Source organism: Scyliorhinus torazame, chromosome 4, assembly GCF_047496885.1.
Source record: "Scyliorhinus torazame isolate Kashiwa2021f chromosome 4, sScyTor2.1, whole genome shotgun sequence".
Classification (NCBI taxonomy): Eukaryota; Metazoa; Chordata; class Chondrichthyes; order Carcharhiniformes; family Scyliorhinidae; genus Scyliorhinus; species Scyliorhinus torazame.
In genome coordinates, this window is record NC_092710.1 from 106,607,127 (window position 1) to 106,619,743 (window position 12,617).

Consider the following 12,617-nt stretch of genomic DNA (forward strand, 5'->3'; position numbering starts at 1 on the left):
AAAGGATTATAGAAGTCTGAAACTCGCTGCCTGAAAGGCAAAAACCATCAACTCATTTAAAATGGGTCAGGATATGTACCTAATGTGCCTGAATCTGCAGGGCTGTGGGCCAAATGCTGGGGAGTGGGATACAGCTAGGTGAATCGTTTTTCAGCAGATACGATTGGCCAAGTGGCCTAATTCTGTGTTGTAAACTTTCTATGATTCCCACACCAATTGTGTTTTCTTGAACAGATAACGATCTACAAAGATGATGAATGTGTGTTGGAGAACAACTCCCATCGAGCCAAGTGGAAGGTCATCAGCCCCACGGGAAATGAGGCCATGGTTCCTTCAGTTTGCTTTTCGGTTCCTCCACCAAACAAGGAAGCTATTGAGATGGCAAGCAGGTAGGAAGGAGGCATGTGCCTGTGTTTTCGTATGTGTGTGTGTTTTCTTGTATATATGTGTGTGTTTTTGTATGTGTGTGCGTGTTTTGTATGTGAGATTTTGTATGCATGATTTTGAGTAAGAGAGATTTTGTGTGTGTATTTTTGTGTGTCTGTGAGTGATTTTTGTTTGTGAGAGAGATTTAGTGTGTGTTTTTGTGTGTCCATGTCCGTGTGTGTGTTTTTTGTGTAATTCCATGTGCGTGAGATTTTGTGTGCGTGTTTGTGTGTCTGCGTGTGTGATTTCATGTGTGTTGTGTGTATGAGAGATTTTGTGTGTGTGTGTTTATGTTTGAGAGAGATTTTGTGTCTATGTGCATGTGTGGGTTCATGTTTGTGTGAGATGTTTTGTGTGTGTGTGTGTGAGAGATGTTTTGTGTGTGTGTGTTTGTTTGTGTGTGTGATAGATGTTGTGTGTGCCTGTGTATTTATGGCTGCAGGAAATGACAGCACAATTCCCAGCCAGGAGGAAGATGATTAGAAAATCAATCACACCTGGAGGTTGCACTGTTGGAAGTGACCATCTTTCACTCGGTGGATTTTGCTTGAGAAATAATCCTGCATTTATCAGAGAGCATTGCTAGAGCTTTGGTCGTATGTTCTGTTTGCAGTTCATAGGTAGGCCTTTTAAGTCGACTTTACAGCTGTTTGCTGTCTAAATCCTCCCAAACGTCCCACCCCACTTCTCACTTAGTGGATGGTATGTTTTAATTCCCAAAGTGAGCAACTGAGGTGAAACACCAAGTCACTTTAGAGAAGAAAAGCAGTAAAGTGGAGAATCATAGGGGTTAGATGAGGAATGATTTGATAGCGCCGAGTTTGAATTGGACAAACATCGAGGGGAAGGCTGACACAGTGAGCAACATCAACTGAAATGGGCATTCGAGGATAGCATTCAGCTTCAAAATGGAGTCATTAGTAATTGCTTTGTTAATGCTAAAACGCTTCTCGCTTGCCAATTTGAAAGGGGCCTGTATCTCTGTCGTTGAGCCACTTTACTTGTTTCAGGTGGTTGGATCTGGGAACCTAGCGAGGATGCCAATTGCTATATTAGGATGAATGAGCGTCTGTAGCTGCAAACCCCTCCTTTTCCCCCAAATAATCAACCACCCAAATCCGTGCGCCATTGAAGAAGCAGCTTGCTAACTTTATTTAAATAGGCTTAGCCCTATTTTCTTTTGTTCTCAGTTGTAACTAGTCCTGTGTTCTTCCACAGTCCTCCCAATTGACAGCTTTTATTGATTACCTTTTCACATTTTATTGTCCAATTATTCTAGCCAGTTATTTGATGGAATAAACTAATAAGATTATTGTTCAAAACCCCCTACGGGGCCAGAGGGGATGAGGCACTTCTTGGAGGGGCTGAATTTCCCAAAGGTGGACGGGGAGCTGGTAGAAGGGCTGGGGGCCCCGATCGGGTTGGAAGAGATAATGGAGGGTCTGAAGGCCATGCAGTCGGGTAAAGCCCCGGGGCCGGATGGGTACCCAGTGGAGTTTTATAAACAGTTCTCTGGGATATTGGGGCCGGTGTTGATGAGGCTGTTCAATGAGGCAAGGGAAAGAGGGGTGCTGCCCCTGACGATGTCACAGGCCACTATTTCGCTGATTCTGAAGCGGGACAAGAGCCTGGAGCTGTGTGGGTCCTACAGACCGATATCCCTGTTGAATATAGATGCCAAATTACTGGCCGAAATTTTGTCCTCCAGGATTGAGGATTATGTTCTGGACGTTATTGGGGAGGACCAGACGGGGTTTGTTAAGGGTAGGCAGTTGGTGGCCAATGTATAAGGTTGTTAAACGTGATCATGATGCCCCCGGAAGGTAGGGAGGTGGAGGTAGTGATCGCAATGGATGCAGAAAAGCTTTTGATCGGGTAGAATGGGATTATCTGTGGGAGGTACTGGAACGGTTCGAATTTGGGCGGGGCTTTATTGACTGGGTCAGGTTGCTGTATCAGGCTCCTGTGGCAAGTATACGGATGAATAGGACAATATCGGACTATTTTAGACTGCACCGGGGGACGAGACAGGGATGTCCCCGCTCCCCACTGTTGTTCGCGCTAGCTATAGAGCCGTTGGCAATTGCTCTGAGAGCCTCAAGGGACACAGAGTCTCGCTCTATGCAGACAACCTGCTTCTGTATGTATCGGACCCATTAGAGGGGATGGAAGAAATCATGAAGATTCTAGGGGAATTTGGACGGTTTTCGGGGTATAAGCTAAATATGAGGAAAAGTGAGATGTATGTGGTCCAGGTGAGGGGACAGGAGAGGCGATTGGTGGAGCAGCCGTTTAGATTAGTAGGGAGAAGCTTTAGGTACCTAGGCATTCAAGTGGCGTGGGAATGGGACCGGCTGCATAAATTCAATCTGGCCCGACTAGTAGACCAAATGAAGGACGATTTTCGGGGATGGGACGCGTTTCCATTGTCACCGGCTGAGAGGGTGCAGACGGTGAAGATGATGGTTCTCCCGAGATTCCTGTTTGTATTTCAGTGTCTCCCCATCTTTATTCCGCGGTGCTTTTTTAAACGGGTCAACAAAGTGACCACTGGCTTCGTTTGGGCGGGCAAGATCCTTGATGGGTAATGCTTGAGCGGAGTCGGGGAGAGGGTGGGCTGACGCTGCCAAATTTTAGTAACTATTACTGGGCGGCGAATATAGCCATGATCAGTCTGATACAATTCAAGTTCGTTCACCGGGCTCACATGAGTGGCCCGGATGAGCAGATTCTTTGGGGTGGAAGACAGGTGTGCAAAATGTGCGGGAGGACCAGCGAACCATGTCCACATGTTCTGGGCATGTCCAAAGCTTAGGAGATTTTGGCAGGGGTTTGCGAGAGGTGGCGATTTTCGGGGTGCCCGAAGACCCGGGAATCGAGGAGGAGAAAGAGGCAGACGTTCTCGCCTTTGCTTCCCTGGTAGCCTGGAGAAGGATACTATTAGCTTGGAGGGACTCAAAGCCCCCCGAAGTCGGAGACCTGGCTATCGGACATGGCTAGCTTTCTGTTTGGAGAAAATCAAGTTCGCTTTGAGAGGGTCACTGTTAGGGTTCACCCGGAGGTGGCAACCGTTCGTCGACTTCTTTGCGGAAAACTAATCGTCAGCAGAAGGGGGGGGGGGATAGTTTAGCTTAGAGTAGGGGGTTAATAAAGGTGGGACCTGTAAGGAAGGGAGACGGCTTTTGCACTATGTTTATAGTTTCATGTACATTGTTTATTTTGTTGTTACAATACCAAAAATACCTCAATAAAATGTTTCTTTAAAAAAAATATTGTTCAAGCTGCACCCTAAAGTCCTAAAAATGTGAACATTACATTTATAATCAATAATTATCATTCCGTTTAAAACAATTAAAACAACATTTTGGCTGCTTTTTTTTTCATTCTCCAGCCTGACCAGCTAACGGTTTGATTTTAGGTGTTCTGAAATCTGCTTTTTGTAGTTCTCCTGTCTCTCGTTCCATTCAGATGAGACGCAAAGCCTTGTCTACCTTCTCAGTTAGATGCACAAGGTCCCAGTGCACTTGTTCAAAGTGGAGCAAGGAATCTTTCCCCTCTTAGGGCCTTACCAATATTAATCTTCCTTCGAATATCACTAAACTGACTTTCTGGTCATTAATCCTGTTGCTGTTTCTATGCACATTGGTTTTTGCATTTCCTACATTGCAGCAACGATCACACTTCCATTAGCTGTGGCACTATCCTGAGGGTGTGAAAGGTGCAATCCAGAAAGCTCTTCCAGTGTTAGAACCCAATGACAATTTTTATATGAGGAAAGTGGGCCACCTTGTGGTTTGACTGAAGACTGCCAAAATTCACCAAAGAAATCCCACTTACTGGGCACGATTTTCCCATCCCGTTGCAGCCAGCACTGATCTCGTTGGGGGAGAGGCCCAAAACGGGCCTTTGTGCTGAGCACCGAGCCGATCGCCATGCACCCGACTATCTCTGCCCGGCGCGATCGGGATCAAGTCCTGGCTGGGCGTTGGCAACAGCGCCGCTCCCAATGGCTCCGGGTTAATATTTTAGGAGTCCGTTGGTGGTGGCAATGCTGAAGATTTGGGGGCAGTTGAGGCAGCACTTTTAAGTTGTTGGCAGGGTCAAGAGAGATGCCGATTAGGGGGACCCATAAGTTTGAACCAGGGAAGTTGGATGGGAGGTTTCAGAGATGGGAGGAGACGGGAGTCAAGGTATTAAAATACCTGTTCCTGAGAAGTTGTTTTGAGAGGCTTTAGGAGAAATGTGGACTGGGGCAGGAGGAAGTATTTATGTACCTGCAGCTCTGGGACTTTGCCAGGAAGGAGGTTCAGAGCTTCCCGATAGCGCTGGCCCCCTCGTTGTTGGACGAGGTATTGACATCAGGGGGAATGGGGAAGGGGGGGGGGCTGGGTGGTACAGTGAGGTGGGGAACCTGTCGGGGGCTGGGCGGTAATAATAATCACTTATTGTCACAAGTAGGCTTCCATGCAGTTACTGTGAAAAGCCCCTAGTTGCCACATTCCGGCGCCTGTTCGGGGAGGCTGGTACGGGAATTGAACCCGCGCTGCTGGCCTGGTTCTGTATTACAAGCCAGCGATTTAGCCCACTGTGCTAAACCAGCCCCAGTATCAGGTGGGGAAACTGTTGGGAACTGGGTGATACAGTGAGGTGGGCAACCTGTAGGGGGCAGGGTGGTACAGCTTTGGAATATTTTTCCTTAATGAGTTATTTTAAAACAGAAAAATAAATGAAATGTCAACTGTTCTTTCTTCTCAGAATTGAGCAGCTCTATCAGAATGTGCTTGCACTCTGGCACCAGTCACACATAAACATGAAGAGTGTTGTATCCTGGCATTATCTGATGAATGAAATTTCAACTATTCGCGGGTGGAATGTTTCCTCAGTGAGTATTTCCCCTGTGTGCAAAAAGTATTAATGACTCCAATCTGTTCTGAGGTTGATTATGCTGACTGAAATGCTTCATTGCACAGGTGTGGAAGATCCTCACGCTCGTAACATAGGAACAGAAGTTGGTCATTCAGCCCCTCGAGCCAGTTCTATCATTCAGATCATGGATAATCTGTTCCTCAGCTTCATTTCTTCTCCTTGTTTCTATAACCTTATCGAACTGAAAGCTATCAGTCTCCGCTTTTCAATTGATATAACCTCAATTTGGGTAGAAACCAAACCAAAATCTGCCTGTGATTTGTGCTTCGTCTTTACACGTCCCCTCCCATTCCTGGTGTGACGTCTCCATACTTTCAACATAACCTTCAGGAAGAATCCTGGGATCCAGTTTATCCTACCAGAAAGTGTTTGTCACGGAACTCCTGTTTCACTGGCAAGTAAAGGTGTCAGCTTGTGCAGTGGGCCCTGTCCTTATCCAGAGGAAGGGGGAGGCACTTTCTGGTGTTTCGATGTAGACTGTCAGAATGCTGTTCTGTCAGGGTGGGGAGAAGGATGTGGATGTCCCGGTGTCCTTTATTTTGTTGTGCTGATATCTGACTGAGAGGATCAGTTGTACCGTTCAGCGGTTTCTCATTTTTCTGTTGAACAGTTTGTGGTCCATTCAAACTAGTATCATAGATTATCATAGAATTTACAGTGCAGAAGGAGGCCATTCGGCCCATCGAGTCTGCACCGGCTCTTGGAAAGAGCACCCTACCCAAGGTCAACACCTCCACCCTATCCCCATAACCCAGTAACCCCACCCAACACTAAGGGCAATTTATCATGGCCAATCCACCTAACCTGCACATCTTTGGACTGTGGGAGGAAACCGGAGCACCCGGAGGAAACCCACGTACACACGGGGAGGATGTGCAGACTCCGCACAGACAGTGACCCAAGCCGGAATCAAACCTGGGACCCTGGAGCTGTGAAGCAGTTGTGCTATCCACAAGGCTACCGTGCTGCCCCTAAACATCTGCCCTGGATCATTCCACCCTGTGCCTGGAACATATCATGTCTGAATTTTGCAACAGTCGACGATAGTTTTAAAATCCAGTTTTTATTAATTGAATTTAAATTTCCCTATCAGCTGCCATGGTGGGATTTGAACTCTTGTCCCCAGGGCATTAGTCTGGGTTACTAGCCCCGTGACATTACCACTACGCCAACATCTCCCTCATGTGGAGCATAATGACTGGCATGGGCCAGTTGAGTTGAATGGCCGGTTTCTGTGTTGTATGTACCATGTAACTATGACTGCCTGGCTCTTTGTGTCAGGGGTGCTTAGATGAATCCTGCACAATTCAATCCTCATGGTCTTCTCACAAAGTGTTTTCCTTGCACAGATAAAGACCATGCTGCCTGGGGAACACCAGCAGGTGCTTAGCAGTCTTCAAGTGCACCTCAAGGACTTCTTAGAAGTTAGTCAGGAGTCTGAGGTCTTCTTGGTCAACGACGGCAACCAACTGGATCGAGAAGTCAAGTTCTGCAAACAGTATTACGAAGATCTGCTCAAATCAGCTGAAAGAGGTAACTGAACAAGATAGTGCCAGTGAAAATGGCAAAGTATGTATGTTTAATTCAAATGATTTGAAGATTAGAGCTCTGTGAGGCAGGAGGTGCAGAGATTCTCGCCTGTTGGAAGCTGCACTTGAATTGGAGTCATTCTGATTTTTAAATGTCTACCCCCACTCCTCAACTTGAAGATATTGGCGCTCAAAGTGCAGCGATAATCATGTGACTGCTTTTCCCCACCCCCGCCCTCAATCCACCCCTCCTGCGTCCATGTCCATATCCTGGGCGAGACCAAAAAAAAGGAGGAAAATTCTTGTGCCAACAAGGGGAGAAAAAAGACATGGAAAATTTCTCTCCAGGAATAGCACGTACCATATGTTATCGATAAAGAAACTTATCTTCGATTATGATGTGATCTATGCCACAATTAGGTCCCTATTGAAGAAGAGCAGAATCAGCATCTCCACCAGCCAGCAACACATTCCAGAAGCACCTATATTTGGGAATCAACTTTTATGTTGAATTGTCCACAGTTGTAAAAGGTTCGAATACCACGAGGGTATACTTGTTTTAAGAGTCAAGTGAAATGTTTTCACCGAAAGGGGAATAAATGATGAGAATAACTTCTCGGAAAGGCGATTGAAGTTAATGGTAGAAACAGAACTGAGAAAAACTTGAATGTGTTTCTGGAGAATGAGGGGATTGAGAAAGAAGATTTTTCTCTTTAATCTTTCTTGGGAGGTGGGCATCATTGGCAAGCCCAGCATTTGTTGCTCATCACTAATTGCCCTTGCATAGCTCGCTAGGTCATTTAAGTGGGTGGTTAAGAGTCAACCACATTGCTGTAGGTCTGGAGTCACATGTAGGGCAGACTGGGTAAGGACGGCAGATTTCCTTCCCTTTAGTGAACCAGATGGGTTCTTGTGGCAATTGATGGTTTTTTTTCATGCAATCGAAGATAGTTGTCTTGGTCACCATTGCTGAGACAAACCTTATATTCCAGATCTGTTGATTAAATGTAAAGTTCACCAGCTGCCTTGGTGGGAGTTGAACCCGTGTCCCCAGACCATTGGCCTCTGGATTACTTGTCCAGTGACGTTACCGCTATGCCACCGCCTCACCCCTTTAGTAAGAAAGGGACGAGTTGGCAGGCGTGTTGACCTTTCCCTCTTTTTGTTTTTTGCAAGAAATTGTACATTCAAGCATTTTGATCTCTTCCAATTAAACCAGAGGAGCAAGAGGAATCCGCTTGCAATCGGTTCATCTCCGAGGTACGGAACATCCGACTTCGTGTGGAGAACTGCGAGAAACGACTGATACGGCAAATCCGCACTCCGATGGAACGAGATGATCTACAGGAGAGCGTGCAAAAAATCTCCCAGCAGGAGGTCAGTTTCCGGAAGCCCTGACCCATTCCCCTGTATTTAAAACCCCATTCCCTGCTAAGCATTGTGTTAATACTTCAATAAACATTAAGGTTACTGCACAAGGTAATTCTAGTCTAGACGTCCACTGCAGCGTTGTGGAATGTGTTTTGAACAAAGTTCATTCTCGGGATGTGCGTGTTGGGGGCAGGGCCAACTATTGTAGCCAGTTTCACAGTTGGCCTGATGTAACTTGGGGGGTGACTAGCCCACTCTTGTGAGAATTTAACTCTCAAACGCATTGGTGTGGAACTGGAGTCACTCACTTGCCCAGACTGGAAGCAGTTGTGTTTAGTTAATGATAAGCGATACGATCACATTTTAGTAGTGGGGGGCTTTTTACTTCTTAAAAGTTAAACTCAATTCAAATCCTCAAATTACCAGTGGGATTTGATCTTTTGTTCTCTGGATTCTTAATCCGCCGACACAACCGCTGCAATACTGTATCATTCTACATCACCTGAATGTTGAATCATGCTGAATGAATGTTCTGGCATCTTTTTTCTGACCAGAAATTGAAGAGGGAGCTGGAGGAGCTTATTACTGATCTGGAGAAAGTGACTGCAAAGTGTGACAAATTCTTTGGACAAGCCTCTTCATCTTCAGCTCCGACCCTACGTACAGAGCTGAATGTGGTGCTTCAGAATCTCAATCAAGTGTATTCGCTATCCTCCATTTATTTGGATAAGTAAGGAATCAGTATTTGTAAACTGATCTTTCTCAGTGAATAAGAATGCAGTAGTTTGTACACAAATTTTGGTTGAAACATAACCGTTACAATGAAATGTGTATATTGCAGACCACTTGGGGGACTGATGCTTCTTCTCTTTCCACGGGTGTGCTTATTTTCATAAGCATCACCGTATGTTGTGTAAAGAAAAAGGCAGTAGAATGGGGAATTCTTTACCCAGCATCCATAGAGGTAGAGAAACTCCTTTATCCCTGAGACAGAGCTGTGCAGACATTCAATCCCTGAGATGGAGAGGCTTCTCTGTCGCTGTGTATGCAGGACAAAGGGCTCCCCAGTCCACAAAAGCCATTTCTGTCGCAAAACTCCGCATCCCGTTTTTTTTATATTAAGGGGCACTTTAGTGTGGCCAATCCACCTACCCTGCATGTCTTTGGGTTGTGGGGGTGAGACCCAAGCAGACACTGGGAGAATGTGCAAGCTCCACACGCACAGTGACCCGGGTATGAGATCAAACCCAGGTCCTCAGCACCGTAGGCAGCAGTGCTAACCACTGCGCCACACTGTCATCCCGTTTTAAGTTGTAAATAAACTTGGTGCATTGAAGGCTGTCTGTGGTTTGTAGTTTGAGAGCATCTGGCTTTTCACTGTCTACTGTATTTTGTGCCATGTAAGTTATTTGTGGTGGGAGGGGACTGGTTCTCTCAAGCTGTACATTTTATAGACACATGACGATATTTTTGCAAGTGTCTGCTGGTTTAGGTTTCACTGCAGTTGATTGTTCAACCCTCTGGTCTTGGCCTGCTTGTTTATCTTGAACTGACATGTTTCCTGTTTAAGGAGGTGGGACTGTTGGATTCCCGGTTGAGTGAGGGCAAGTTTTGCTTCATGCTGCTGTGGGTTGGGGGCAGGCAGACAGAAGGATGGGATGACTGTGTGCCACTGCTGCCAGTGGCTCCATGAAGAAAAGATAACACGTTCCTTCATGCTCTGTGTACAGCAGTGAAGCAAGAGAACAAACCTGTGCTTTGTTCTGAAATGAATATTAATGAGCTCTCTTTGCATTAAATCTACATTCCAGTAACTTTCACCTGGATCGGCAGAAATGCACCACAAAATCTTGATTGGGTTATTTTCAATGAGAATGGTCGGGTGTGTTCTTGGAGCAGCAGATTCACCATTTTAATGAAAGTTAAATCAGCCTCATTGTCCCATTAACTCGCTGGAACCAATTCCAAACTCTATATAGACTTTAGAATGTTCACCGTTTGGGGTTCTCCCTTTTAAAAAAAAAAAGACTTGATTCCTGTAGCATTTTTCATGAAGTCGGGATGACCTGAAGTACAATATTTTTGAAGTGTGCTCACTATTGTAATGCATACACTCGCAGGTAGCAAGCTCTCACAAACAGCAACAGGATAATGATTGATTTTTTTTTTGTTGTCATATTGATCGAGGGATAAAGACTGGCCAGGGCCATGGAGCGAAGAAGTGCTTTTCTTCAAGTTGGTGCCATAAGATAATTTGTGCTCACCTAAAAAGTGCAGATGAGACTTGGGATTCATTTTCAATCTTGAATTTCATGTGGGAAAATCTGGAATGGGATTTGTACCCAGCACCTTCCAACAATAAGATGTGAGTGCTACCAGCTGAGCCACTTTCCACAAGGGAAAGTGGGACAGCATGGTGGCAGTGTGGGTTTTCTCCGGGTGCTCCGGTTCCCCCCCTCAGTCCCAAAGATGTGCAGGTTAGGTGGATTGGCCATTCTAAAATTTCCCCTTTGTGCCCAAAGGTGTGCAGGTTAAGTGGGGTTACGGGGATGAGGCAGGGGAGTGGGCCTAGGTAGGGTGCTCTTTCAGAGGTACGGTGCATTCTCGATGGGCTGAATGGCCTCCTTCTGCACTGTAGAATTCTATGATCACATATATCAACTCTCAACTGTGCCAACAGGTGTGAAGCACTTTTTTGGGGTTAGCAAAGGTGTCGGGGCAAGGATTCAGTCCTGTAACTAGAGATTTATTTTAAAGTTTGTTGAAAGCCATGTGACTATTGTAATGCCATCTTAGTTAATGGAAGACACTTAAGAGAACCTTTGTTTCCAACTACAGGTTGAAGACTGTCAATTTGATTGTTAAAAATAGCCAGGAAGCAGAGGCTCTTGTTAAACAGTATGAAACCAGACTGGGTGAGGAAGATGCAGTACCACCTGACACAGAGGCTATTCAATCACTCCAGAATTTACTAAAGGTAATGAAGATTTTCCTCTTAAATCTCAATATTTGGAACGGCATACATAGAATTTGCTGGACCAATGTTTATTCTCCACACAAACCTCCTAACACTGCATTTAATCCTATCAACATATCTCTCTATTCCTTTCTCCATCATGTACTCATCTGGCTTCCCTTTAAATGTATCTATGCTATTTGCACCAACTACTCCCTTACGTTTGCAACGTCCAAGTTCCAAGTTCTCATGGAAGCTACCGTGGGCAGCACGGTAGCACAGTGGTTAGCACAGTTGCTTCACAGCTCCAGGGTCCCAGGTTCGATTCCCGGCTTGGGTTATTGTCTGTGTGGAGTTTGCACATTCTCCCCGTGTCTGCGTGGGGTTCCTCCGGGCGCTCCGGTTTCCTCCCACAGTCCAAAGATGTGCAGGTTAGGTGGATTGGCCATGATAAATTGCCTTTAGTATCCAAAAAGAAAAGGTCATGTGGGGTTACTGGGATAGGGTGGAGGCATGGGCTTAAGTAGGGTGCTCTTTCCAAGGACCAGTGCAGACTCGATGGGTCGAATGGCCTCCTGCACTGTAAATTCTCTGATTAGTCTCCTGTGACAGCACCTTCCAAACCTGTGACCTCCACTACGTAGAAGGACAAGGGCAGCAAATGTATCGGATCACCATCACCTGGAAGAGCCTCTACAAGTTGCACACCACCCTATCTTGAAAATATATCACTATTCCTTCATTGTCACTGGGTCAAAATTCTGGAACTCCCTCCCTAACAGCACTGTGGGTGTACCTACACCACATGGACTGCAGTGATTCAAGAAGGCAGCTCACCACCACCTTCTCGACGGCAATTCAGGGTGGGCAACGAACGCTGGCCGAGCTAATGGCACCCATCCCGTGAAATAATTTTCAAAAGGGTACAGACGTTTCTTCTGAATTTTCTATTGGATTTATTTATGTTGGATTTATGATCCCTGGATTTGACCCCCCCCCCCCCCCCCCACAAGTAGAAACATATTCTCTACATTTACCCAAATGAATCTCCTCATTTTCTCTACATTTACCCAAACAAATCTCCTCAAAATTGTATCAATCTCCCTCAGATCCATCCTTTTATCCCGAGAGAATTCAGTCCTCAGCCACACTCTCACCCTCCTACACTTCTTTCCTCAACAGCAGTGGCGAACTGAAGTGGATGAGAGGCGGGTTGTCTTCCACTCGTTAGAAGATGAGCTTCAGAAAGGAAAGGCTGTCAGTGAGCGCATGCTGAGGGCACACAACGAGCGGGATATGGACATGGACTGGCACAAGGAAAAGGCCGTTCAGTTGGCTGAGAGATGGGAGAACATCCATTCCCAAATTGACAACAGGTCTGTATCATTTCTCACTCCATGTCTGCCAGA

The 12,617-nt window shown here is 45.9% G+C and overlaps 1 protein-coding gene across 20 annotated transcripts in view; it reads left to right on the forward strand.

Annotated features, from left to right (window-relative positions):
* dst (dystonin) overlaps positions 1–12,617 on the forward strand; it is a 779,292-nt gene that overhangs the window by 386,588 nt on the left and 380,087 nt on the right. For 19 of the 20 annotated variants that reach the window (XM_072498412.1, XM_072498427.1, XM_072498428.1 and 16 more), the window contains 7 exons: positions 235–389; positions 5,182–5,308; positions 6,702–6,885; positions 8,101–8,258; positions 8,807–8,982; positions 11,091–11,229; positions 12,391–12,584. In XM_072498412.1, the coding sequence (XP_072354513.1) occupies positions 235–389; positions 5,182–5,308; positions 6,702–6,885; positions 8,101–8,258; positions 8,807–8,982; positions 11,091–11,229; positions 12,391–12,584 (1,133 nt within the window). The remainder of the gene's footprint in view (positions 1–234; positions 390–5,181; positions 5,309–6,701; positions 6,886–8,100; positions 8,259–8,806; positions 8,983–11,090; positions 11,230–12,390; positions 12,585–12,617) is intronic. The other variant, XM_072498413.1, reaches the window with a different exon arrangement.